Genomic DNA, 25,004 nt, shown 5'->3' with positions numbered 1-25,004 from the left:
AGTTATTGTTAAACTTATATCGTCCGACTAATCTTGGATCACGCTTGTGGAATTTGTATCGTTATTTTGATTGGCTTATTACCAAACCCAAAGGATCTACGGCTTGTGCTCACGCAAGGCGTCAACCTTACAAATTAAGGAGCAGGCACTGGTGTAAGATAAAATTCTGAAAATAGGTCTATGAAACAGTGCCAGACAAAGAAGAAAGAAAAATATGAGGAAAAATATTATGTTAAAAAAATCAGCCAATGCTGAAAATATAAGAAATTTTTTTTTATAAGAGGGTCTAGTGGAGAGATAAATAAAATTTCCTTTATTCATCCCATAGGGGAAATTTGTCTTTAGGTTATATTCCAAGGAATGACTGGAATAACCCAAGCGTCAGCATGGCAGCAGTGCAACGCCGCAAATTGAGCTATGGCGAGGTGACTTGCTCAAGGACACACCACAGGCAGCGGCGAGTGATTGAACTCGGTACCTTTCGAGTACGAAACAAAGACGAAGACCGTACCATAGCTCCTAGTAGTATGTGGACCGTACCGCTTCGCCATGCAGTAAATTTTATATTGGCGTTTGAGTAACTTTCTGAAGACCTTTTTATAAACCGGGACAACCAACTTGTCCTAACCCAAAAACCCGAATGTTCATGCACAACAGGCACCAACGTGAAAAGTGATGGTACGAGTCTGTTTATAGATAGTTCGAAGATGACGTCACTCGGGTCTTTGTTATTGTTTTTTTGCTTGCCATCCACGTTTATGAGTAATTCTCACTTAACTGTATTATCCAGACTATAAATATAAAAGTTCATCGTTACACAGAGTTTTGTGTGTTGGTCCGTTATACTTCCGGATGGCAATGTTGTGATCTTCTTAGCCTAGCAGATACTATCTATAGAAGAAAGAAAAGGGGTCTTGTGAAAACAGTTGTCCTCGCCTGTAAAGATTTTAAAAGATAAACTTTTGATGCTACGCGTGATTACATTTTTTTTTTTATTATCAATTCCAAAAATCGCATTGCCAAAATAATAAATAGTAACACAGACGGCCGTGAAATTTCATAGGGTTAAACTTCACCCCCCGTCACACCTTTGCTCCACATCACGACTTCTGCTTGGATGAACTTAGACCTAGACGATCTGGGTCGGGGCGCTTAGACTTAGACCCATTATTCTAGTTATGGCAAGAGTTTTGATATCTTTCGTTCGTCTTAGTGCGGCTATAATGTGGTCTTGTGGTATGACACTCGCTTTCGGATCGGAAGGTCCTGAGTTCGAGCCTCGCGTTCGGCGCATAGTTGAGTCCTTGGAAAAGTCTCTTTACTCACTTTCTCTCACCGTACTTAGGTGTAAAATGAGTACCTGACCGTTAACAGCGTTGTCTTTGTCTGAAAAAAGTGTTATATCGCCTAACAGGCGGCACGTCCCGTCCGACATGTTAAATGTTGCTGTTGACCAGGGACCCCTTGTAAAGCGCTTTGAGCACATTTTGTGGATATTGCGCTATATAAAAGCTCAAAATTATATAAATTTTAGATATCGTCGAGGGTTGGAAAATTCTTCCGTACTTTGAAAAAACAAAAAAAAAAAAAAAAAAAACAAAAAAAAAAACACGTTTTTAAAAATTTTGTTCAGAAAACTCGCCCTTCGAATATCGATCGATTAAAATTACCCCCTTATCTTGTCAATTTTTATAGCATCTAAATCGACGTAAATGTATTGAACATCTTGCTCTCACATGTAAGATAGAAGGTAAAAAGAGTAAAGGTAAAACCAAGAAAAACATATTTGAATAGTTTGAATAGCTGGGTGACAAAGAAAGAGAAGAGTAATATTAAGTTTTCTGAGCTTATCTGATCAGAGAGGTGAATGGCGCACCATGATCACCGATGTCTGGCACAGACTTGGTACTTGAAGAAGAGGATCTTGTCAACAGCTCTCAAACATCTTACTCTGCGAAGCCCCGTATTTGAGAGTTTTTGACAAGATAAGGGTCATTTTAATCGATAGATGATTTAAATTAAAGGACGAGTTAATTTTCGGACAAAATACGCTTCAACAGTCGTGACGTCACTTCCCTCGTAATGACACATGGTACCTTAGTTACTGGCTCTAAACTCTCGGAACAATGGCGGACGCCCTTATGAAATATTTTCCGACGAGCATAAAGCGTATCCAGAGGAAATATAACACTTAATAAATCTGATCATGTTTTGACTTTTACACATTCTGATCACAAGACATGAAAAGCTCTAGCCAGCATGAAGAATAAAAGGTGCAGATTTTCTTTGTTTAGAACCACGATGGCCGCCGTTGCTGGGCAACGTGACATCAGACCATTGAATCCAATTTCAAATACACTATTTTGTCAGAGTACGGTAGAACAGTCCATGCAGTCGTTGTGACTCTTGGGAGTGCCGTTGTTCTGGGTTACGGTAGTATGTGCTTTATTGGTGGACCTAGCTAGCTACCCATTGTTGTCGCCACTCCTACTAGAACCCAAATTAACTAATCGGCCTGCAGTTCAGGCCTGTTATTCTCTGGTTAATGATAATTGATTTGAAGTATTACTTTATAGAGAATGAGATTAGCGGAAGAGTAGCGTCCCTTGATTGGACGTCACCTTACAGAGAGAACGTCAACATGGTTTTGCGCATGCGTTTCTCTCGTCCTCGCTTTCGGTGAAGTGTCTCATGCCGCTTTCACCGGAAGCGAGGACGAGTGACGCATGCGCAAAACCAACATGACGTTCTCTCTCTAATAGCTTCTCTGCCGGTGACGTCCAATCAAGGGACGCTACTCTTCCGCTAATCTCATTTCCTATGCCAGTAAACCACCGTCCTCTGGAAAGACACGTATTTAAACACTAGGCCAGAAAACTTGTCCTTCAAATATCGATCGATTTAAATTACCCTTATAAAAAAAAAAAACTAAAAAAACCCTCTTAAGCCTGGGACTTTGATGAAGACCTCGCTACGCGTCAGTCTGCAGTGCTCTCTCTCTCTCTCTCTCTCTCTCTCTCTCTCTCTCTCTCTCTCTCTCTCTGTGTATCTGTTGTTTTTTCCAACTCAATTTTTAGTTGTCCCCTGGTCAAATATTTCGGTTTTGCGCGCGGTTTCCTTGTTTTGATCTATTTACTGGAATAGAAAAAAACAAAAAAAACAAATGTATTGGATTTACATGCGGAATATCTATTCTTATCTTCTTGTTTTTTTTTTCTTCTTGTTTTTTTTTCTTCTTGAGATAAAACAAATTGACAAATGTTACTGGTATTGATTGTTGAGTCTTTATTATCGTAAATATTCCCGATTACCGATTACTGGATTTCAAAAGAGTTTTGTTGATGTGGTCAAGCCCCTTGGCTGCTTCATTCCTATGCCCTTAACTTCTTGTTAATCTTTTATATTATTGGCTTGGCTGGTAGATAGTATTCTATTGTGTTTTGACCTTTCCGTGGGTCATATTGTCCTTGTCGATGGGTCACGTGTATCGTGTCCAGGTCACACCTGATGCAGCACGTTTTGGAGCCGGACGGTACAATGACCATTTGATCCATTTCTCTTTTGATCTTTTTTTTTTTTTTTAAAGGCTGAATTCCGTCTTTTCTGAACTGATAAATCAGAAGTCAGTCTTAGGGAGTCATACTCTACAAGCGAGCAACTAAAAGCAAAGTTATTCGACATTCATCATTTGGTCGGTTTCAAGGACAGTAATAGTAAAAGTGGGCTAAGCAGCATTATGCATGCAAGGTTGTCAATTTTCCGTATATTTACAGAATACGATTCAATAGTCTGATGTCACGCGCCCGGCAACGGCGACCATCTTGGTTCTAAACAAAGAAAATCATTACTTTTTATTTTTCATGCTGGCTAGAACTCTTCATATGCCTTGTGATCAGAATGTGTAAAAGTCAAAACATGATCACATTTATGTGTGTTTTTTTTTTTTTCCTCTGGATACCCTTTATGCTCGCTAGAGAAATAGTTCATACCGTCTTCCGCCATTGTTCCGATAGTTTAGAGCCAGTGTTATAAGTTACCATGCGTCATTAGGAAGGAAGTGACGTTACGACTGTTGAAAAGTATTCAGTATGTTACAAATCCTCAGTATATTTTCCAATCACGGAAAAAAGTCAATACTCAATGTCTTTTTACAGGAGTTCAGCACTCAGAATGGGGTCAGTCCGTAGCCATCGTTACGTTATAGCCTGACACTGAAACCCAAAATGACTGGCATTTTGACGTCAATATTTGGTTTTTGCACCGCCTAGTGAGTGGTCGTTAGTAGTGCTCATGGAAACAAGTGGTCCCATTGGTTGAACTATTGAATACAACTCACGATTTGTTTTCTTTTGTGGCCAATGACTGGCATTTTGACGTCATTTTTTGGTCAATGTCAGGCTATAACTTTACGATGGCTACGGTCAGTCTCTGCGTTTGTGTTAAGGTTCTGTAAATTTTTGCTTGGGCAAAATTTTATGTCTTTTTTTTTTTTTTTTTTTTTTTTTTTAAATAATTTATTATTTTTTTCTTCTTCATAAATATAATTCATTTATTTTAAGATTAAAAAGTTTCACTGTTTATGCATGTCTTGAAAAAATTATTTATAACTCATGATTTTGAATTGTCCACAATATGGCATGGCCATTTTTAGCCTGGGACGTTGGGAATGAATGCTCTTCCGGTGTGAAAGAAAACTGCTAGGGCTGTGCGGCTTCTCATTCTCGTAATTGATAAATAAATGAGAATTATCGGAAAGGATACATTATGCTGTTTCGCCGCTTAAAAGGGTTAAATCGTCTGTGCATCGCAATTGTATTTTGATGACATTGTATATTTCCACCAGTCTTAGCCTACTCTTTACATGAAGATTCTAACCCCCCCCCCCCCCCCCAATAAAAAAAATAAAGAAAAGGTGGATGAGATTTTGGGGGCGGGGGGGGGGGGGGGGGGGGAACCGTTGTTAGGAGTTGTTAGGGTCAGCAGAAAATGTGTCTCTCCGATGTGCACAACCTACCCCAATCCGCAGTCTAAACATTTGTCTGGAAACTGACGTAGCAAGCAATAATTGTGAACTTACGATCGTATCGGCTGAGGCCGACGTACCTATTCGCGGGTCCGATAACCCAAATTGTTATGGGGCTCATTGTTGTAATGGAAATATTCTTCTCAAGCCATTACAACAATGTTAAATCAAGCCTCTAATTGCGCTCGGTTATCAGACCTGCTATTATGTGCACCTAGGCCCATGCTAATATATCCAATGTAACTTGCGATGTGTTTAATATTTTGGAAGAGTTCTTGCTCTCGTTTAAAGGGCGAAGCTGGATGGTTTGAACCCATTTTCATTAATTGAACACAAGAATCCCGAGGTATTTGGTGTGGAGAAGATCTCTCTCTCTCTCTCTCTCTCTCTCTCTCTCTCTCTCTCTCTCTCTCTCTCTCTCTCTCTCCCTCTCCTCTCTCTCTCTCTCACACACACACACACACACACACACAATGCAACTTGCCTCACACAGACACACACAAAATGCACATTGCCGATACAGTAACGTCTATAAATTACCGCATGCAGATTAAGAATAATTTGTAATGCGATGGATCCCATTACATTGGCCATTTTTGTTGGTTTTTTTTTGGGTCATGCAGAGAGAGATTAACGACTGGGATTTATAATAATAATGGGCATTTGTCGTTGGCAGGACGGTGACAAATCCGTGGGAAGTCAATTGGGACAGCACTGTGGACGTCACGTGGCTTTTGATTAGTTGTCGTCGTCGTCGTCGTCGTCGTCTCCACGTGTGGTGTGTGTGGTGGTGTGGTGGTGGAAGAGAGAGAGAGAGAGAGAGATTGTCCATATCATGGGGAAGGTAGGGTTTGTTGTTATTATTGTTGTTACGAAGTGTAAAGAATACGTTATATGTACTGCTCCACGTGTGGAGTGTGTGTGTGTGTGTGTGTGAGAGAGAGAGAGAGAGAGAGAGAGAGAGAGAGAGAGAGAGATGTCATATCATGGAGTAGTTTGTTGTTATTATTGTTGTTACGATGAAGAAAGTTGTATGAGTTAGAGAGAGAGAGAGAGAGAGAGAGAGAGAGAGAGATTGTCCATATCATGACGAAGGTAGGGTTTGTTGTGTATAAATATTATTATTGTTGTTATGATGGGGAAAGAATACGTTATATGTCATGTACTGCTTCTTCGTTTTGTTCCTGTTTCCACAATCAAAAGCTTCGGTAAGTTTGAACAATGGATGAGTTAAAGGAGAAAAAAGAAAAGATTTCATGGTCATTTTACTAAAGAAAATTTCTCATGACCCGGCCTTCTCCCGTGCGCACTAAAGACCCCCCCCCCCCCCCCCCCCCCCCCCCAAAGAATCGAGCGGAATAGTACAGATACTAGATAAAACAGCAATGAATCTAATCGCCACTTTAAAAAAAAAAATAGACTTAAATATCAAATCATTACAGTAGACCTACTGCCCACTTGAAAATGTAAACATTCGTAGTTTTTAGCAGATGAAGATAGTAGTTGCTATAGTTGAATGAAAATATATATGTACATGCTCATTTTTTAATCCGTTTTTTTCCAATTTCGAAAAGTAGCAAAGATCTCTAGGATTGAGTGAGTTAACTCGGTCACTTTCCACATGAATGAAGATGAATGCAATTAGTTCCATTTTCATTCATGAACGTAACAGAGTTCATTCATGTTTTTGCCTTAAAGCTACCATTTTCTGTTTGCCATCCATGAATTGGATGTTATTCAACATCCTTTCCTATAGTTATTGATCATCGTAAAACATATGATATCTTTTCTAAATAAGTATTCCATCTTCTCTCTCTTTCCACACCAGACTCCACAAGAACAACTGGTACAAGATGTATCAAGTACAGCCGTCCTGGCCCCTAGAGATGTGGATGATGATGACGACGACGATGTTACTGTGGCAGGGGAGCAAGACAGAGGCAACTGGTCAGGCCGATTTGACTTCCTCATGTCCCTCTTGGGTTACTCTGTTGGACTGGGGAATGTGTGGCGATTTCCTTATTTGGCCTACTCCAATGGAGGAGGTGAGCAAATTTTCTAGACAGGGGGAGATACATATTGTGTCTTCCCCCCCCCCCCCCCCCCCCCCTATATCTGTTTTCCAACTTGCTTTCTGTCTTTGTCTTAGATTGAGATTACTTGGTTTTGTCCTGGCTCTGGCCAGATACCCTGGCTGAGAGGGAAACAGTCAAATGTATAGTTTGTTTTGGAAGATGATTTTTCTTTTCCTTGTAAATCATCTCTCCGTTTTGCACTTTATTATTTTTCCTTTTACCTATGGATGATTCGTAACCAATTGAGTGCGTTCCTCTTGGTGGGGACCTGTGTTTGTGTCTGGATGAGACATTTAGTGATCTCAAACTAAGTACACTGATTGTGTGCTCTTGGAATCTACATCTATTCCCTATTTGAACCAATTCCCCTTTGTCTTGCTTATTCTTGGGTGCTGTAATTGTAAGTCTAGAATTTTTTACTATCCCATTTTCTTCCTTTTTGCTGACGCTGATATGACCTTAATGTGTTGCAAGCGCTGTAAAACCTTTAAAAACAAACAAACAAAATTTTCTAGTCATGTCTAGACAAGTCTAAGGCTTTTAAATGAAGATTAACCAGTTAATTGCTGTACTCTGTGGAAAAACTTGTATTTAGAAATTTGGCCAGAAAACTCATCCTTCAAATATGGATCGATTTAGATGACCCTCATTTTAGCACATACAAAAACAACAACAACAACAAAAAAAACCCTCTCAAACCTAGGATTTTGCAAGAATTGACGACAATTTTGAGCCCTTATTCATTCTTTGCAACTTTGGGGTCTTGTTATATGACACTACTTTGGATCTGTTGTGGAGATGGTTGGTGCTAAGTTGAGTTCTTGGAAAAGACTCTTTACTCGCATCGTTTCACTGTACTCAGCTCAGATGTAAACCCGACTGGTTACAACAATACAGCATTGTATTTGTCTGGAAAACGAGCAACAAACAAACCATCGTGATATCGTTGCCTAACAGGCATCATGTCTCGCTCCAGCATCTTAAGTTCTCTTATTGACTTCTAAATTGTTTTGAGCACATTTAACCCTCTCCTTACCAACTACAGGAAAATCATCACTTTCTATACGATACAACCAACATTTTTCTTATTCAAATTTCTTTTGTACATCATAAAATTCAAAGAAAAAGAACAGTGTGTTGTAGTGCATGTTTTGTTAAAGAAATTATATATCGCAAGAACTTTACTGCTATTGTGTTTGAGTGATAAATCTATTTTTGTGTTAGTTGGGTGTGGAGTTTTAGAGAAAATCCTGAAAATGGCTGGTAAGGAGAGAGTAAATGGATATTGACAGACCTGCCATTTGTACCGATTCAATCAGGACTGTCCCGATTTTTATGCGAAATTTGCTGCTGTCCCGATTTCCTGATTTTTCTCTCTCACGTCCCGATTTTTCTTTTTACCCGAATTTTTTTAGTTAGAAAAAAAAGATTGGTAGAATTGTCCCTTATTTTCAAGCGTCCTGATTTTTTTCCCTGTGTCCTGATTTTTTATGTCGGTAAAATGGCAGGTGTGATATTGTCCTGTAAAAGCCCAAGAGTACAGATTTTCAATTTATTCCTCATGTTTTTGTTTCCCCCCCCCCCCCCCCCCCCCCCCCCCCCCCAGGTGCCTTTCTGTTCCCTTTCATCCTAATGTTTTTACTGCTGGGCTTCCCTCTAATGTTTTTGGAACTTTGCTTCGGACAGTTTGCCCAGGTTGGACCAGCCAGTATATTTGACAGGATTTGCCCCATTCTCAATGGTAAGAACAGGATGGATTGTTTTGAAACTAAACTTTAAATGAAAAAACTAATCTATACATGTCTCTTTGTTTCTTTGTACTTGTTTGCATGCAGGACTCATCATTGTTTACGTAAAAATCCTCTCAAATCAACTCAAAAGTATTTTCCATTACAACAAAGTAATTTAGCCTCTAATTGTGCTCGGTTATCGGACCTGCAAATATGTACATGTGTCACTGTTTCCATATTTAAATAATTTTTTTTAAAATGTCTACAAAAAATTTTTTTTAATGTTTACAATTTTTAAAAAAAATTTCCTTTCTTTCATTAAAATTTTTTAGTTTGTTTTTGTTTATTTGTTTGTTTGCTTTATTTTATTTGTTCATTTGTTTTATTTCAATCACCAATTGTGATATTTCTTCCATAATGTTCTTTCTTCTCCACCAGGACTTGGGTATGGAATGGTTGCCGTGTCATCTCTAGTAGCCTTCTACTACACCTGTATCATTGGATGGGCCTTCTTATACCTCTTCAAATCGTTGACGTCAGAACTACCATGGGAACGATGTGGTGATTGGGCTACTCACAGTAAGATTTGGTTTATACTCTTCAACAGTCGTAACGTCACTTCCTTCCTAATGACGCATGGTAACTTAGTAACACTGGCTCTAAACTATCGGAACAATGGCGGATGCCCTTAAGAAATATTTCTCCTGCGAGCATAAAAGCGTATCCAGAGGAAAATAACCCATAAATTTGATCATGTTTTGACTTTTACACATTCTGATCACAAGACATATGAAAAGTTCTAGCCAGCATGAAGAATAAAAAGTATTGATTTTCTTTGATTAGAACCAAGATGGCCGCCGTTGCCGGGCAGCGTGACATCAGACTACTGAATCCAATTTCAATACATAGAATGTCTGGGTGGGGGAGGAGGAGGAGGGGGGGGGGGGGGGTTCCTGACCTCCATCATGGGCAGGGAGGTCACTTTATTGTCTTTTATACCCCTATACCCGATTTCCAACTTGCTTTCTCTCTTTGTCTTGGAGTGAGATTACTTGGTTTGTCCTTGCCTTTGTCGGGAGTCCTTGGCTGAGAGTGAAACAGTCAAATGATGTATAGTTATAGTTTTGGGAGATGACATTTTTTTTTTCCTTGTAAATCATCTCTGTTTTATGTACTGTTATATTTGTTGTTTCGGCTGTGTTTCTCTTGGTTGGATCCTGTGTTTGTAGTTGATGAGACTGTTAGGTGATCACAAACTATGCACAATGTTGGTATGCTCTTGGAATCCAAATCTATTCCCTATTAAAACCAGTCCCCTTTGTTTTACTGTTTTTGTGTGCTTTTAATTGTAAACATAGAATTATTTTACCATCCCGTTTTTCTTCCATTTTGCTGGCGCTGAAATGACCTACATGTGTCACAAGTGTCGTAAAACCCTTAAAAACAAACGTAGAAGTGAATTATTCTTATTGTTGTGATGTTATTACACACTATCAATGATTAATATGTTTTATTTAGGTTTTGAATACAGATCAAGAAAAATTCATGACATAGTTAGAATAAATTGAGCTTTTATATAGGGCAATATCCACTAAATGTGCTCAAAGCGCTTTACAAGGGGTCCTGGCCAACAGCAACATTTAACATTTAGGACGGGACACGAGGCCTGTTAGGCGATATTACAATTTTTCGGACAAAGGCAACGCTGTTAACGGCCAGGTACTCATTTTACACCCTAGTACAGTGAGAGAATGTGAGTAAAGAGCCTTTTCCAAGGACTCAACTATGCGCCGAACGAGGCTCGAACCCATGATCGGAAGACCACATAGCCGGCCGCATAATCCTTTTTTCTTTCTTTTTTTTTGTTCTTTTTTTTTTTTCTTTGTTTAAATTTTAAAGCCTTTTTTTTTTTTTTAAAAATTCCAGAGTGCTACTCCCCTGTAGAAGCCTCAGAATGCGCTGCAGAGAATGGATCTGTTTACTATCAAAACACTTGTTTCAACTCAACCATGGTGGAAGCCAACAATTTTATTGCCCAAATGGCTCAGAACAAATCCAACAGATCACCACCGGCTGAGGATTATTTTGAGTAAGACTTTTACTTTTATTCATAATATTTTTAAAAAATATTTTATTATTAATTATGTCATGAAATTTGAAGAGAAACGGGATAAATGGTCATTTTTTAATATATATATATATATTTGTTGGTTTATTGAAAATAGTTTTCAAACTATAATAGATTTTTCAATGAGAGCCACAATAATGGATTTCAGAGTGGACAGATGTATATTATATACTCCAACTATTATCGGAATTCCAGCTCACCGACCGAGTCAAAAATTGATCCATTAACCTTCTTCTTCAGTCCTGTGAAACATTTAAAAAAAAAAAATAAATTTAAAATATTTAAAAGAAAAGAAAAGAAAAAACTGAATTGATCAAACACTGCGCTCTCAATATGCTATCTTTAGTGTGGCAACAATAGATCTGCTTGTTAACTCAGTCAATCCTAGAGATTTTTCCTACTTTTCAAAATTGGAACAAATGTATTGAAAATGAGCATGTACATAGATAGTTTTATTCAACTATCATTAACGTGTAAAAACTAAAAACACTAGCTTTGCTACTACGCCTATAATTTGTCTTAGAAAAATGTAATAAATAGGCATGAGGTAAAAGTAACCCGGGTGAACTACGGATATAGTCAGTGTTAGGGTTGAGTGTGTTAAGAAAATTAAATTTTTAATAAAAATGTCCTTGTTTCTTCTCTAACATTTCAACAAGATATGATGAATTTTAAAGGGTCTTTTTAAAAAACAAAACATATTTGAATAACAATGTAATCATTATTATCTTACTATGAAATTGTTCTGTTTTTCGTTGTTGTTGTTTTCAGAAACAAGATTTTGGACAAATCTGAAGGTATTGAAGAAATCGGTGGTATCAGGTGGGAAATCTTTGGTTGTCTCCTACTCACCTGGGTCCTCACATTCCTGGCTCTCAGCAAGGGTGTAAAGAGTGTGGGAAAGGTACACAGCATTCATTAGCTATTGTGTCAGCTACTAGTCATCTCTTCTTTCTATCTACAATCTGATCGCTCTCTCCGCTCACTCTTCTTCTTATCTACAATCCGCCTCACACTCTCGCCCACTCTTCTTTCTATCTACAATCTGATCGCTCTCTCCGCTCACTCTTCTTCTTATCTACAATCCGCCTCGCTCACCTACTTAAACCATTTGATTCCTAAGTCGGAATTTTTCATGACGAGCTTTCACACATTCTGCTTGCTCCCTCTGTGTGGAACTCTCTTTCAGCAGACACTAGACACCGTAATTCTCTGTTTAAAAAAAATTAAAACTGAATTCAGTGATGAAAGGCTAGAAAAGCACACTGTTGACGCAGATTCAATTAAATTGGAATAATTAAGAGCTGTTGTGTATCAGTAGAATTCTTCTTCTTCTTCTTCTTCTTCTTCTTCTTCTTCTTCTTCTTCTTCTTCTTCTTCTTCTTCTTCTTCTTCTTCTTCTTCTTCTTCTTCTTCTTTTCTTCCTTCTTCTTCTTTCTTCTTCTTCTTCTTTCTTCTTCTTCTCTCTTCTTTCTTCTCTTCTTCTTCTTTCTTCTTCTTCTCTCTTCTTCTTCTTCTTCTTCTTCTTCTTCTTCTTCTTCTTCTTCTTCTTCTTCTTCTTCTTCTTCTTCTTCTTCTTCTTCTTCTTCTTCTTCTTCTTCTTCTTCTTCTTCTTCTTCTTCTTCTTCTTCTTCTTCTTCTTTCTTCTTCTTCTCCTGCATTCTTCTTCTTCTTTTCTTTCTTCTTCTTTCTTCTTCTTCTTCTTCTTCTTCTTCTTCTTCTTCTTCTTCTTCTTCTTCTTCTTCTTCTTCTTCTTCTTCTTCTTCTTCTTCTTCTTTCTTCTTCTCTGCATTCTGCTTCTTCTTTCTTCTTCTTCTTCTTCTTCTTCCTTCTTCTTCTTCTTCTTCTTCTTCTTCTTCTTCTTCTTTCTTCTTCTTCTTCTTCTTCTTCTTCTTCTTCTTCTTCTTCTTCTTCTTCTTCTTCTTCTCCTGCATTCTGCTTCTTCTTTTTCTTCTTTTTCTTCTTCTTCTTCTTCTTCTTCTTCTTCTTCTTCTTCTTCTTCTTCTTCTTCTTCTTCTTCTTCTTCTTCTTCTTCTTCTTCTTCTTCTTCTTCTTCTTCTTCTTCTTCTTCTTCTTCTTCTTCTCCTGCATTCTGCTTCTTCTTTTTCTTCTTTTTCTTCTTCTTCCTCTTCTTCTTCTTCTTCTTCTTCTTCTTCTTCTTCTTCTTCTTCTTCTTCTTCTTCTTCTTCTTCTTTCTTCTTCTTCTTCTTCTTCTTCTTCTTCTTCTTCTTCTTTCTTTCTTCTTCTTCTTCTTCTTCTTCTTCTTCTTCTCCTGCATTCTGCTTCTTCTTTTTCTTCTTTTTCTTCTTTCTTCTTCTTCTTCTTCTTCTTCTTCTTCTTCTTCTTCTTCTTCTTCTTCTTCTTCTTCTTCTTCTTCTTCTTCTTCTTCTTCTTCTTCCTCTTCCTCTTCCTCTTCTTCTTCTTCTTCTTCTTCTTCTTCTTCTTTTCTTCTTCTTTTCTTCTTCTTCTTCTTCTTCTTCTTCTTCTTCTTCTTCTTCTTCTTCTTCTTCTTCTTCTTCTTCTTCTTCTTCTTCTTCTCTTCTTCTTCTTCTTCTTCTTCTTCTTCTTCTCCTTCTCCTTCTCCCTCTCTTTCTCTTTCTCTTTCTCTTTCTTCTTCTCCTCCTCCTCCTCCTCCACATTTTTTCTTCTTCTTAAAATAGTTTGGGTGACTGCTTTGCAATCAAAATTTCTATTAGCAAATTTTTCTGATTTCTAATTTTCAAAGAAAATTCCCCAACCCCATCCCACCCTTCCTTTCAGGTTGTCTACTTCACAGCTTTGTTTCCCTATGTGGTCCTGACCATTCTGTTTTTCCGAGGTGTTACCCTAGATGGATCTATAGACGGGATCATCTACTACGTTACCCCAAATTTTGACAAACTGATCGAGGCCGAGGTATGCCTTTCACATCCAATTTCTAGGTGATAAAAATGAAATGGCATAACAGTAACAGCATTTCAAGCAAACACTGTTAAAATTTGCAAAACTAAACTAAAACTTGACACAGAATTCTGAATTGATAATAATAGGATTATTATAGCTCATATCAAGTTTTCACCATTTGCATTGGTTTCTCATTGTTGAGCTTTCTTTCTTTCTTTCTTTCTTTTTCTTTTTTGGTCATTTAACAGCTGGTGCCTAACAAATAAAGGCAATGATCGTGAAGTCAGTGTTTTTTATAAAATGGGAATATTCTTTTAAAAAAGGGACTAATTCAAAATAGACCAGAAATATATAAATAAAGATCAAGATTTAATTTAACACGATTAGATACTTTTACGGATCGTTTGTATTGTTTCAGAAATTTGGTGACAGTTATAGACTTCCAGATACGGAAGAAATATTACAGATTTTGATTCCATACCAATTTGTTTGGTGTGTTAGAAAACGTTTATTTTAAAAAAATTTCCGCAGTGTTAAGGGAACATTTTTCCCCTTTTAAGTTATAAAAGCTTTGGTTCAGTTCCACGCCCATAATCGCTAGTTGGGTTGCTAGCTCGTAACAGTTTATTCTACCTATAATCAGCATGGGACATTATTTGTTTGGTTTACTATTACTGAAATTCTTCCATTTATACTGTTGAATTTTGTGTTGGTTACTGATTTTGTTGAAATTTTAAAGTAGCCAGATATGGCTATTTATGCAAAGTATGTGACTTGTTTCAACTTTTTAAATATACTCAGTTTGTCACAAACACTAATATGAACATGAAAGATGTAGTAGATTTATGTTCCTTGTCTCAAGTTTTATAAACCTTTTTTCATTTATGCATTCTTTCCAGACATGGGTATCTGCTGCTGTTCAGATATTCTTTGCCCTTAGTCCAGCTTGGGGTGGCCTCATCACCTTGTCCAGTTACAACAAATTCCACAATAACTGCTTCAAGTAAGTCCTTTCACTTCACCTAGCTGATAGAAGAACAAGTTCCTAGCACCAAAGACTAATTAGACAGTACTTAAAAAAAAAAACAACTTTTTACCAAGGAGTGTGAAGTCAGAAATATCTGGAACTGATACCGATACAGATTAGGGTAGCCACTAGCTGATAGAAGAACAAGTTCCTAGCACCAAAGACTAATTAGACAGTACTTAAAAAAAAAACAACTTTTTACCAAGGAGTGTGAAGTCAGAAATATCTGGAACTGATACCGATACAGATTAGGGGTAGCATGAGACAATGATATGATCTTTTGAATTCAATTCCCCACTGAGCCGTATGGCCTTGAGGAAGTCACCTTGCTCTAGCTCACTCTGCAGTTTCTGTATATTCAAGTTTTCACTTGTAGTAAGTAGACCTTAAAGATAAACTTCCTTTTGGGGATGAATAAAGGGAATTTATTTATTTGATTTGATTTATATATATATAAACTTGTTTTATTTTCCATAAGTTTTAATGTCATTTGCTAAGGGCTTATTATTTGTCAACAGCTTGATGCCAGCTGAGACTGTTTTCTATCAATGGAACATCATTCATAATTATATTCAATCTTAATACTTGATAACCAAGAGCCAAGCCAAGTTGTTGAATTTCAATCAATAAAGATTTGTTCTTTTTCTCTCTCTCTTTCTCCTTATTTGTGTTCCTTCAGGGATGCATTAATTGTAGGTATTGGTAATATCTTAACATCTCTGTTCGCTGGGACTGTGATCTTCTCTATTGTGGGTTACCTCGCAAAGGAACTGGACAAGCCAATTGATAAAGTTGTCGATCAAGGTATGATGTAGAGCTGGTACTGATGGATGGTGGCGGGGTTGATGGTAGTCGTAGTTGCAGTAGTGGTAGTAACAGTAGTATAATAATAGTTGTTGATGTAGTAGTAGGGGTAGTATTAATATTAGTGATGGTTGATGAGGCTGCAGAGGCAATAGCGAGGAGCTGTCAGAAAAGATTAAAGATGTATGTGAGACGCAAAAAAAAAAAAATATATCACAACGCCTCACAAAAAACCTGCACAGAGTCAATTATTGATTTACAACAATACTTGTATCATGTTATTTTTATTCTTTTTTTTTTTCTTTTCTTTTTTTGAAAGTGTTGTTTTCATTTTTGGTTGAATACTTTCCACTGTTATTTTCAGGTCCTGGTTTGGCCTTCATTGTGTTCCCCGATGTTGTAACCAGACTGCCTATCTCTCCTATATGGTCCTGTCTCTTCTTTATTATGTTGATTACTCTCGGTATGGGAAGTGAGGTTGGTACATTTGACTTTTACCTCTGTACAACATTTAATCAATTCAGTTAGGTTATACTTGAATTTCTATTTCATATTTATCTCCTCCATTTTTATATTTCAAATGACATAATGAAAGTAAGGAGAAAGAATATTTATATTATGAGTGCGTTTCGTCTCCAGACCTGGTTACTTAACTCTCACGAGTTCACCCTCGTTGTAAATCGGAACAAATTTGTTCGATTTTCCATGCATATGAAGTCGAGAGAGTTAAAATTTTAAAAATTTGTAAACATTTTAGGAGACAAAAATTTATGTTGCTTTAGTTAACTTAAAAAATCAACAATTTTTCCTCACATCACAATCAATTAAATAATACTTCCAAATTCTTTTAAAAATTATGCAGTAGGTGTCTTTATTCACAGATTTAATGATTAGAAATTGGAACCAAAACCTATTAGATCTAGGGGCAAGTATTTTGCGACAGACTAGCATCCTATCCAAAGTGTTTTGCAAACAAAATTGCTATTGTCCATTTCACGCCATAGAAACTGGGATAAACTCTTGGCTCCATGGGGCTCTACTAAACGATTGACCACTTTTAAATTGTTTCGTGAACTAAGCTCATGTTTTTATTTTTCAAGTTAGATATTTTTCATTTCTTCCTAAGTTTGCCCTTTTGGAAACGGTAATGACGGCAATCCAAGATACGTACCCCAAGCTGCGTAAGAAGAAGACCTGGATAGTGGCAATTGTCAGCGTCATTGGTTTGATCGGAGGCATCCCTATTTGCACAAACGTAAGTCCTGAGCCTTTTTTCATTGTTTCTTTGTTTGTTTGTTTTTGGATTGCATTGCCCGAATGTTCCTTCAAATTACATGCCAAAATGTATGTTGACTTTACCGTTTTCATTTTCATGAGCTAAATTTATTTTACTTGCTATTATTTGATTGTGGCTATGTGGTCTTGTGGTATGACACTCACTTTCAGATCGGAAGGTCCTGGGTTCGAGCCTCGCTCAGTGCATAGTTCAGTCCTTGGAAAAGGCTCTTTACTCACATTACTGAGGTGTAAAATGAGTACCTGGCCGTTAACAGTGTTGTGTCTGTCGGGGAAAAAAATTTTAATTTTGCCTAACAGGCGTCATGTCTAGTTCACATGTTAGATTTTGCTGTTGGTCAGGGACCATTTGTACAGCGCTTTGAGCATGTTAAGTGGATATTGCACTATATAAAAAATTGTTTTTTCTAATAGGAAATTTGAAATTTAGGAAATGTAATGGATGGGAGAAATAAAGTGTCACCAATTATTCAACACACGAGTGTGGTTTGAATATTGGTTGACAACTTTTATTTCTCCATCCATACATTCAAATTTCTTAAAAAAACATTTTTATATAGTGCAATATCCACTTAAAGGCTCAAAGCGCTGTACAAATGTCCTGACCAACAGCAAATTTTGTTTCTTCTATTTTTGTTGTTAAATACGTTGACTTGGTAATGGTCACCATCTTTAGTTTTGTTGACATTTCTCTCTTTTTAGCAATAAGAATTCCTGTCAAATGGGATGACGAAGACCAGCCCCCCAAATGTGCCCCCAGATTGAAAATTATTTAAATGTCAAGATATATCAAGAAAAAGAACATCTGACTTATTTTAAAATATTTATATGACATATCTTAAAATTTTCATTTTGTTAAGTCTGGGGAAGGGTGAAATCTATTAAATGTGTCAGTGCGTGATATAATCAGTCAGAAGGTGAAAATTTTGGATTTGCATTTATTAAAAAATTTTCTGAAAGAATATGCTCCCCAGAGCATTTTAATCTTTACATGAAGTAATCGGGTGATTTTTCATGACGTTATGGTCAGATGTATGGAAAGGTGTCCAGCAACTTTTCTCAAATTTCATACTTTTTCAAGTTGACTAGTTGTAAAAAATTTTAGAAGTGAAATTAAGCTTTGATATTTCCAGAAGATTTACAAAAAGAGTTGATTTATTTATTTATGACAAGACTTATTTTGATAAAAATTGACCTTCTAACTAAACTTGGCAATATCTCAGTTCAAACATTTTCACCATCCGACTGATTAGTCATTCACTGTACAATGAGTACATTTATATATTGTTTAATAATTTTTTTAAATCTGGCGGGCACATTTAGGGGTTGGTCCTAGTCACCTCAACTGGCTTTAGTCACCCCATTCTATAGTACACTAACTTGCTGGCCGCTTACATAGTAAATGAAGAGTACAGATACGAAACAAATGTAAAAGTAAAATGTGGATGTTGTTGTGGCATTTGATGATATTAATAATTAATAATAATTGCTATGCTGAAGGTGATGATGTCCACAATGACTACGAGAAGGATGATGATGATGATGATGATGTGCTAATGATGACAATAATGGAAACAATATGGCAACAATGAAAGATGATGATGTTGTCATGTGATGGTGTTTGTTGGCAAAGGTGATGACGATGGAGATGTGATGGCGATGCGATGGTGCTGTTGAGGAGAGTGGTTGATTTTGTTGATTAGATTACATCAAAGTAAAATATGCGATGCATTGGATTTGTATATTAGATTCTTAGTTTTATATTTATTTGTACCAATCAAAAAAATATTCTTTGAAAGTTAAACTTTAAATATTGGCCACACTTTAGCTTTAATAGATCATAATTTTTTAACCAAGAATGATTTCTAAAATTGAGCTTTTATATAGCGCAATAATGCCAACCTATGTGGCCAACTGCACATTTAACATTGAGGACAGGACATGACGCCTGCCAGGCGATATTACAATTTTTTTTTTGGACAGAGACCATCCTGTTAACAGCAAAGTACTCATTTTACACCTGAGTACGGTTAGAGAATGTGAGTAAAGAGCCTTCTCCAAGGACTCAACTATACGCTGAGTGAGGTTTGAGGTTTTAGTCAAAAACGGTGTTATAAGCTTCTAGAAAATTTCATAATATTTCAAAACATCTCTTTAGATGGCCTGAATAACTCTTAAGTGACAGTTTGGATGTGGTTATCCCCTCTCCCCCCTCTTCTTTAAGCGTAATATAAGTATCAATCGATTTGTACTCAGGTCGGGTATATATATAATATATATAATTTTACTTTGTTAATAAATAAAAATCATAATCTTTTTTTAATTCTATCTTATTTTTTATTTACAAATTTCTTTATTTCCAAAAATCCAGGGTGGAATGTACGTTCTGCAATTGATGGATACGTATGCTGCCAGTTACGCTGTCTTCATAATGGCATTCTTGGAGTGTCTTATCATTGGTTGGTTATATGGTGAGGAAGACGAATCCATTATTATCAATTTGTAAATGGCACATCAATTCAATTCAAAGATTTTCAGAGTGGCAATAGCCAATATAAATCATACATGAATAACGTAGAATTTCCAAGTAACAAATGAAAATGAAGTAAAATCAATAATATTGTATTGTAGGTAAGCATATTGTACTGATATAATTGTAATTGATAACATTGTAATGGTTGAAAAATATAAATAAGATACATGAATGAATGATATAATGAGTATTGTTGTCTCTTGTCTTTCTAAAATATGATTGAGGTAATCTCTGTTTTATTGTAAAATGATTGGATGTCCAGATATTTCTTAAAGGTGCAAAATTTACGGTGCACTATGTTAATTCAAGATTTTAACGTCTTTTCTTTAACTTTATATATATATTCCTTTTTCTTGGCCACAGGCCACAGTATAGATCTAGGACTTGACCACAGTATATATATATATTCCTTTTTCTTGGCCACAGGCCACAGTATAGATCTAGGACTTGACCACAGTATATATATATATTCCTTTTTCTTGGCCACAGGCCACAGTATAGATCTAGGACTTGACCACAGTATATATATATATTCCTTTTTCTTGGCCACAGGCCACAGTATAGATCTAGGACTTGACCACAGTATATATATATATTCCTTTTTCTTGGCCACAGGCCACAGTATAGATCTAGGACTTGACCACAGTTATATATATATCCTTTTTCTTGGCCACAGGCCACAGTATAGATCTAGGACTTGACCACAGTATATATATATATTCCTTTTTCTTGGCCACAGGCCACAGTATAGATCTACAAAGTAGACTTTCAAGACCACAGTAATATAAATATATATTTCCTTTTTCTTTGGCACAGGCCACAGTATAGATCTAGGACTTGACACAGTATATATATATATTCCTTTTTCTTGGCCACAGGCCACAGTATAGATCTAGGACTTGACCACAGTATATATATATATTCCTTTTTCTTGGCCACAGGCCACAGTATAGATCTAGGACTTGACCACAGTATATATATATATTCCTTTTTCTTGGCCACAGGCCACAGTATAGATCTAGGACTTGACCACAGTATATATATATATATTCCAACTATTTCATCTTATTCCACAGGAGCACATAATTTCATTCGTGATATTGAGACTATGATTGGTAAAAGATCGGCTCGGTGGCACATGTTCTTTACCTTTTTCTGGAAGTTCCTGACACCATTCACCCTTCTTGTGAGTTGAAGATTCATTCTCATTTTGAAATTTATTAATTCTGAACGAGTGACAACTTAAAAATTATTCTTGTTACGAGCCTGTAATACGCTTCAACAGTCATGATGTCACTTCCCTCGTAATGACGCATGGTAACTTAGTAACTGGCTCTAAACTATCGGAACAACGGCGAATGCCCTTATGAAATATTTCTCAGACGAGCATAAAAGCTTATCCAGAGGGGGAAAAAATATAAATCTGATCATATTTTGACTTTTACACATTCTGATCACAAGACATATGAAAAGTTCTAGCCAGCATGAGGAATAATAAGTACCGATTTTCTTTGTTTAGAACCACGATGGCCGCCGTTGCTGGGCAACGTGGCATCAGACTATTGAATCCAATTGTGTCTCATTGTGTCAAAAAGTTTTTATTTGTTGGGATGGTTCCAGGTGCTTGAACTGATCTTATAATAGCAACTTATATAAAAGGTGGGGTGAATTCCTAAAGGCTGTGATGGAGAATAGATGAAGGGGCTAGTTTAGTTCTTTTCCATGCCCAAGTCCAGTCTGGCCTCAAATGAGTCAGCATCATATTACCGTTATCTTTTGTTTTTCCCCTGTAGCTCAGAAATTAATCCTTCTGTATCTTTTACTGATACAGAAGAAATATCAAATGTTTGACTAAATTACTGTCATTATTTCACTGTTGTCAGTCGCTTCTAGAAGTGGTCAAACTGGACTTGGCCATGGTATAGAACTAGAACTGGCCATGGTATAGAACTAGAACTTGGCCACGGTATAGAACTAGGACTTGGCCACAGTATAGAATTAGGACTTGGTCGCGTTATAGAACGAGACTTGGCCACGGTATAGAACTAGGACTTGGCCACGGTATAGAATTAGGACTTGGCCACGGTATAGAACTAGGACTTGGCCACAGTGTAGAACTAGGACTTGGCCACGATATAGAACTTGAACTTGACCACGGTATAGAACTATAACTTGACCACGGTATAGATTATGACCTGGCCATGTTATAGAACTAGGACTTGGCCACGGTATAGAATTAGGACTTTGTCATGATATAGAACTAGGACTTGGCCAAATTATAGAACAAGACTTGGACACACTATAGAACTAGACTTGGCCACGGTATAGAATTAGGACTTGGCCACGGTTTAGAACTAGAACTTGGCCACGGTATAGAACTAGTTTGTATTTCTTATCAGTTAAGTCTAAGTTCACAATTCAACCCGGCATAATTTATTGTTTTGAGATATTGGTCACTATTCTAATCATGATCCACCTAAACGAGATGAGCTTCCACTTTTTGGAAGCTTCTAAAGATGCTTTAACAACATGGGACTGAAATTGCCAGTGGCATAATAGAGCAAAATGGAGTCTTATAACTAGCAACAGCAAGTTTGACTGAATTGGATATGCCTCTGTATTAATGTTGATAGAGCCAAGAATTTGTAGTCCAACAAATTTCTTGTGTTGAAAGAGGTTAGTTTGCGTATGTGTGTGTGTGTATGTGTTGTGTGTATGGTTTTATGCAAGTGTGATTGTTGAATCGAGTTTAGTCTTTCTTTGGTTTTGATTTATTGCTTGAATCAATAACGATGCCTTTTTTTTTGTTTTTTCACATCCCCCTCCCCCTCTCCTGACACCTCCTAAATACTGTTGACAGTTCTTGGTTGTATTCAAAATGTGTGACTACTCCCGCATGAAGTATGATAATAAAGTGTACCCCATCTGGGCTGAGTTAGTTGGTTGGCTTATGACAAGTATACCAGTGTTTCTCATCGTCTCGATGGCAGTGTGGAAATTTGTGAGAGCTCCTGCTGCAAGGACTCGTAAAGAGGTATGTGGATTAGTTAATGACTTACTTGACTTATGCCTCTTGGCTCCTGGTGGAGCATAGGGCCTCAACAGCACTCTTCCATCTTCTTCTCTCCTTGGCACAGACCTTTGCCTCACTCCAGGTAAGATTGGAGACGATCAGATCTTGGTGAAGGCTTCTCCTCCAAGTCTGTTTTGGACGACCCCGTTTCCTCTTTCCCTGTGGGTTCCATTCGAGAGCCTGTTTGGTTATATTACAGGGCTCTTTCCGCAGAGTATGGCCAACCCATCGCCACTTTCTGCGTCTGACCTGGACATCCATTTGTTCTTGTCAAAAGGTCAGCATTTGGCACTTTGTCCAACCATTTTAGTTAATACTCATAAAAATCATGCTGGTGGAACACTGAGCAAGGTAACGGGTTCTGCATTTATTATTAACTCATTCAACCCTAATACCGACTATATCCGTAGTTTACCCGGGTTACTTTTACCCCATGCCTATTTATTACATTTTTATGAGACAAATTATAGGCGTAGTATCAAATTTGATGTTTTTTAGTTTTTGTATGTTAATGATAGTTGAATAAAACTATCTATGTACATGCTCATTTTTAATACATTTTTTTTTCCAATATTGAAAAGTAGCAAATGTCTCTAGGATTGAGTGAGTTAATAATAATAATATTACCAACTAGTTGACTGCCGTACTCTGGAAAAATTTGGCCAGAAAAATTCATCCTTCAAATACCATCGATATTTAAATGATTCTGATCTTGGCAAAAGACTTTGCAGAGCCCCTGGTTTGAGTTTTTTGTTTGTTTTTTTGATGAGAGTCGTTTAAAGATCAGTATTTGAAGGACAAGTTTTATTCAAAGTTTAGAGTAATGAAAAATGAAAATAAAAGCTTAACCCCTTTTTTTTTAGCCGATAACAAAAATGATTTTAAAAAACAGATGACACAGATGCCGTCTGTCTTGATTTAATATAAATGTTTTACTGTCTTTATAGTTTTTGTTGTTGGCTGAAGAAGGGTTTTGAGCCCGAAATGTTCTGTGTTTGGCATTTGGTTCTTTTTCAAAGTTGTTGTATTTATTTTTGTTTATTACTTCTAACAGCTTTGACATATTATATTTTTCCAAAGAAATAGATCGTCATTATTATTATCTCATCACGTAGGACTGAAAAATGACCTATTTCTCAGGTCAATTCCTCATATTGCCTCAGTGACAAATATTTTTGTTATATATATAGAGTGCAGCTATGTGGTCTAGTGACACTCGCTTTCAGATCGGAAGGTCCTGGGTTCGAGCCTCGCTCGGCGCATAGTTGAGTACTTGGAGAAGACTCTTTACTCACATTCTCTCACCGTACTCAGGTGTAAAATGATTATCTGGCCGTTGACAGAGTTGTCTTTGTCCGAAAAGTTGTAATATCGCTTTACAGGCATCATGCCACGTCCTACATGTTAAATGTTGCTGTTGGCCAGGGACCCCTTGTAAAGCGCGTTGAACATGTTAGTGGATTTTGCGCTATTTAAAAGCTCAATTTTTTATAGAGATATGAATATATTTAGTTTTTGAATAATTTTTTGTTTTTTGTTATATCTGCATAGAAATTTCAACGTTTGACCAAGCACACCAACAAATGGGGTCCCGGAAGCAAACCCAAATTTGATCTCGGCGACGTCGAGGATGGCAAGGCAAGGACTATTACCAATCCCGGTTTCTCCCCAGCTGCCAACCCGTACGAGACCAAGATTTAAACAACGGAACATTCTTGACAACAACAAACGTTTTAGAGAAAAGTCCAGAGGAAAAAACAAAAATGGAAGTGAACTTAACGACAGCCAAGGAGACCATAATTTAAATTTATTGTGTGTTTTTGAATTAGTTCTCGAGTTACACATTGTGTGGAAAAATGTGATTACTATATATTTTTGGGGAAAAAAACATAACTTTTTTCTCCAGAATTTTATAGTAACAGTTTATTTATATTATTGCTAAACAGGATATTTCTGTTTTTAGAATGGAAGAAAAAAAAAGAGAAAAAAATTTCCAATGAATTGAGTATTCCAAACTTGGCATTGCTGATGGTATTCTTCCCAGTGCGCATTGGAAACCAACAGTATCAACGTTACTAGGATATCGATTGTCACATGGTTTCCAAATACAACAAGGCACTATCAAAGGTGACCATCGATCAATCGAGAGTGATAAATGGCAGGCGTCCATAATCACGACTGTCAGTGCACACATTTTTGCCAAATTAACGAATAGTAATAGGTCAACAAAATGAAAAGGATGGTCAGTAAGTAACCAACCTGCCAACCCCACCTCCACGCGGTGTTGACTGGTTTGCACTAACGGGGCTCTGGCCAGAACAAGCAGTGGTTCTGGTTCGGAGACGGGTTTTTTTTTTGTTTTTTTTTGTTTTTTTTTGTTTTTTTTTAAATAAAAATTAACTTAATATGTGATTCACCACCTTCAAATGATA

The 25,004-nt window shown here is 36.9% G+C and overlaps 1 protein-coding gene across 10 annotated transcripts in view; it reads left to right on the top strand.

Annotated features, from left to right (window-relative positions):
• LOC144978007 (sodium- and chloride-dependent glycine transporter 1-like) overlaps positions 1 to 24,336 on the top strand; it is a 102,744-nt gene extending 78,408 nt beyond the window's left edge. For all 10 annotated transcript variants that reach the window (XM_078923431.1, XM_078923429.1, XM_078923427.1 and 7 more), the window contains 14 exons: positions 6,852 to 7,068; positions 8,705 to 8,839; positions 9,267 to 9,407; positions 10,755 to 10,917; positions 11,728 to 11,860; positions 13,717 to 13,851; positions 14,739 to 14,842; positions 15,546 to 15,670; positions 16,035 to 16,147; positions 16,797 to 16,925; positions 19,338 to 19,437; positions 20,576 to 20,685; positions 22,360 to 22,533; positions 24,124 to 24,336. In XM_078923431.1, the coding sequence (XP_078779557.1) occupies positions 6,852 to 7,068; positions 8,705 to 8,839; positions 9,267 to 9,407; positions 10,755 to 10,917; positions 11,728 to 11,860; positions 13,717 to 13,851; positions 14,739 to 14,842; positions 15,546 to 15,670; positions 16,035 to 16,147; positions 16,797 to 16,925; positions 19,338 to 19,437; positions 20,576 to 20,685; positions 22,360 to 22,533; positions 24,124 to 24,273 (1,929 nt within the window). In that variant the 3' untranslated portion in view covers positions 24,274 to 24,336. The remainder of the gene's footprint in view (positions 1 to 6,851; positions 7,069 to 8,704; positions 8,840 to 9,266; positions 9,408 to 10,754; positions 10,918 to 11,727; positions 11,861 to 13,716; positions 13,852 to 14,738; positions 14,843 to 15,545; positions 15,671 to 16,034; positions 16,148 to 16,796; positions 16,926 to 19,337; positions 19,438 to 20,575; positions 20,686 to 22,359; positions 22,534 to 24,123) is intronic.
• Positions 24,337 to 25,004: the final 668 nt, after the last annotated feature.

Source organism: Berghia stephanieae, chromosome 8, assembly GCF_034508935.2.
Source record: "Berghia stephanieae isolate SIO BIC M18660-M18661 chromosome 8, UCSD_Bste_1.3, whole genome shotgun sequence".
In the NCBI taxonomy this organism is placed as follows: Eukaryota; Metazoa; Mollusca; class Gastropoda; order Nudibranchia; family Aeolidiidae; genus Berghia; species Berghia stephanieae.
The sequence above is the reverse complement of the archived record's forward strand: the minus strand, read 5'-3'. Positions and strand labels throughout refer to the sequence as shown.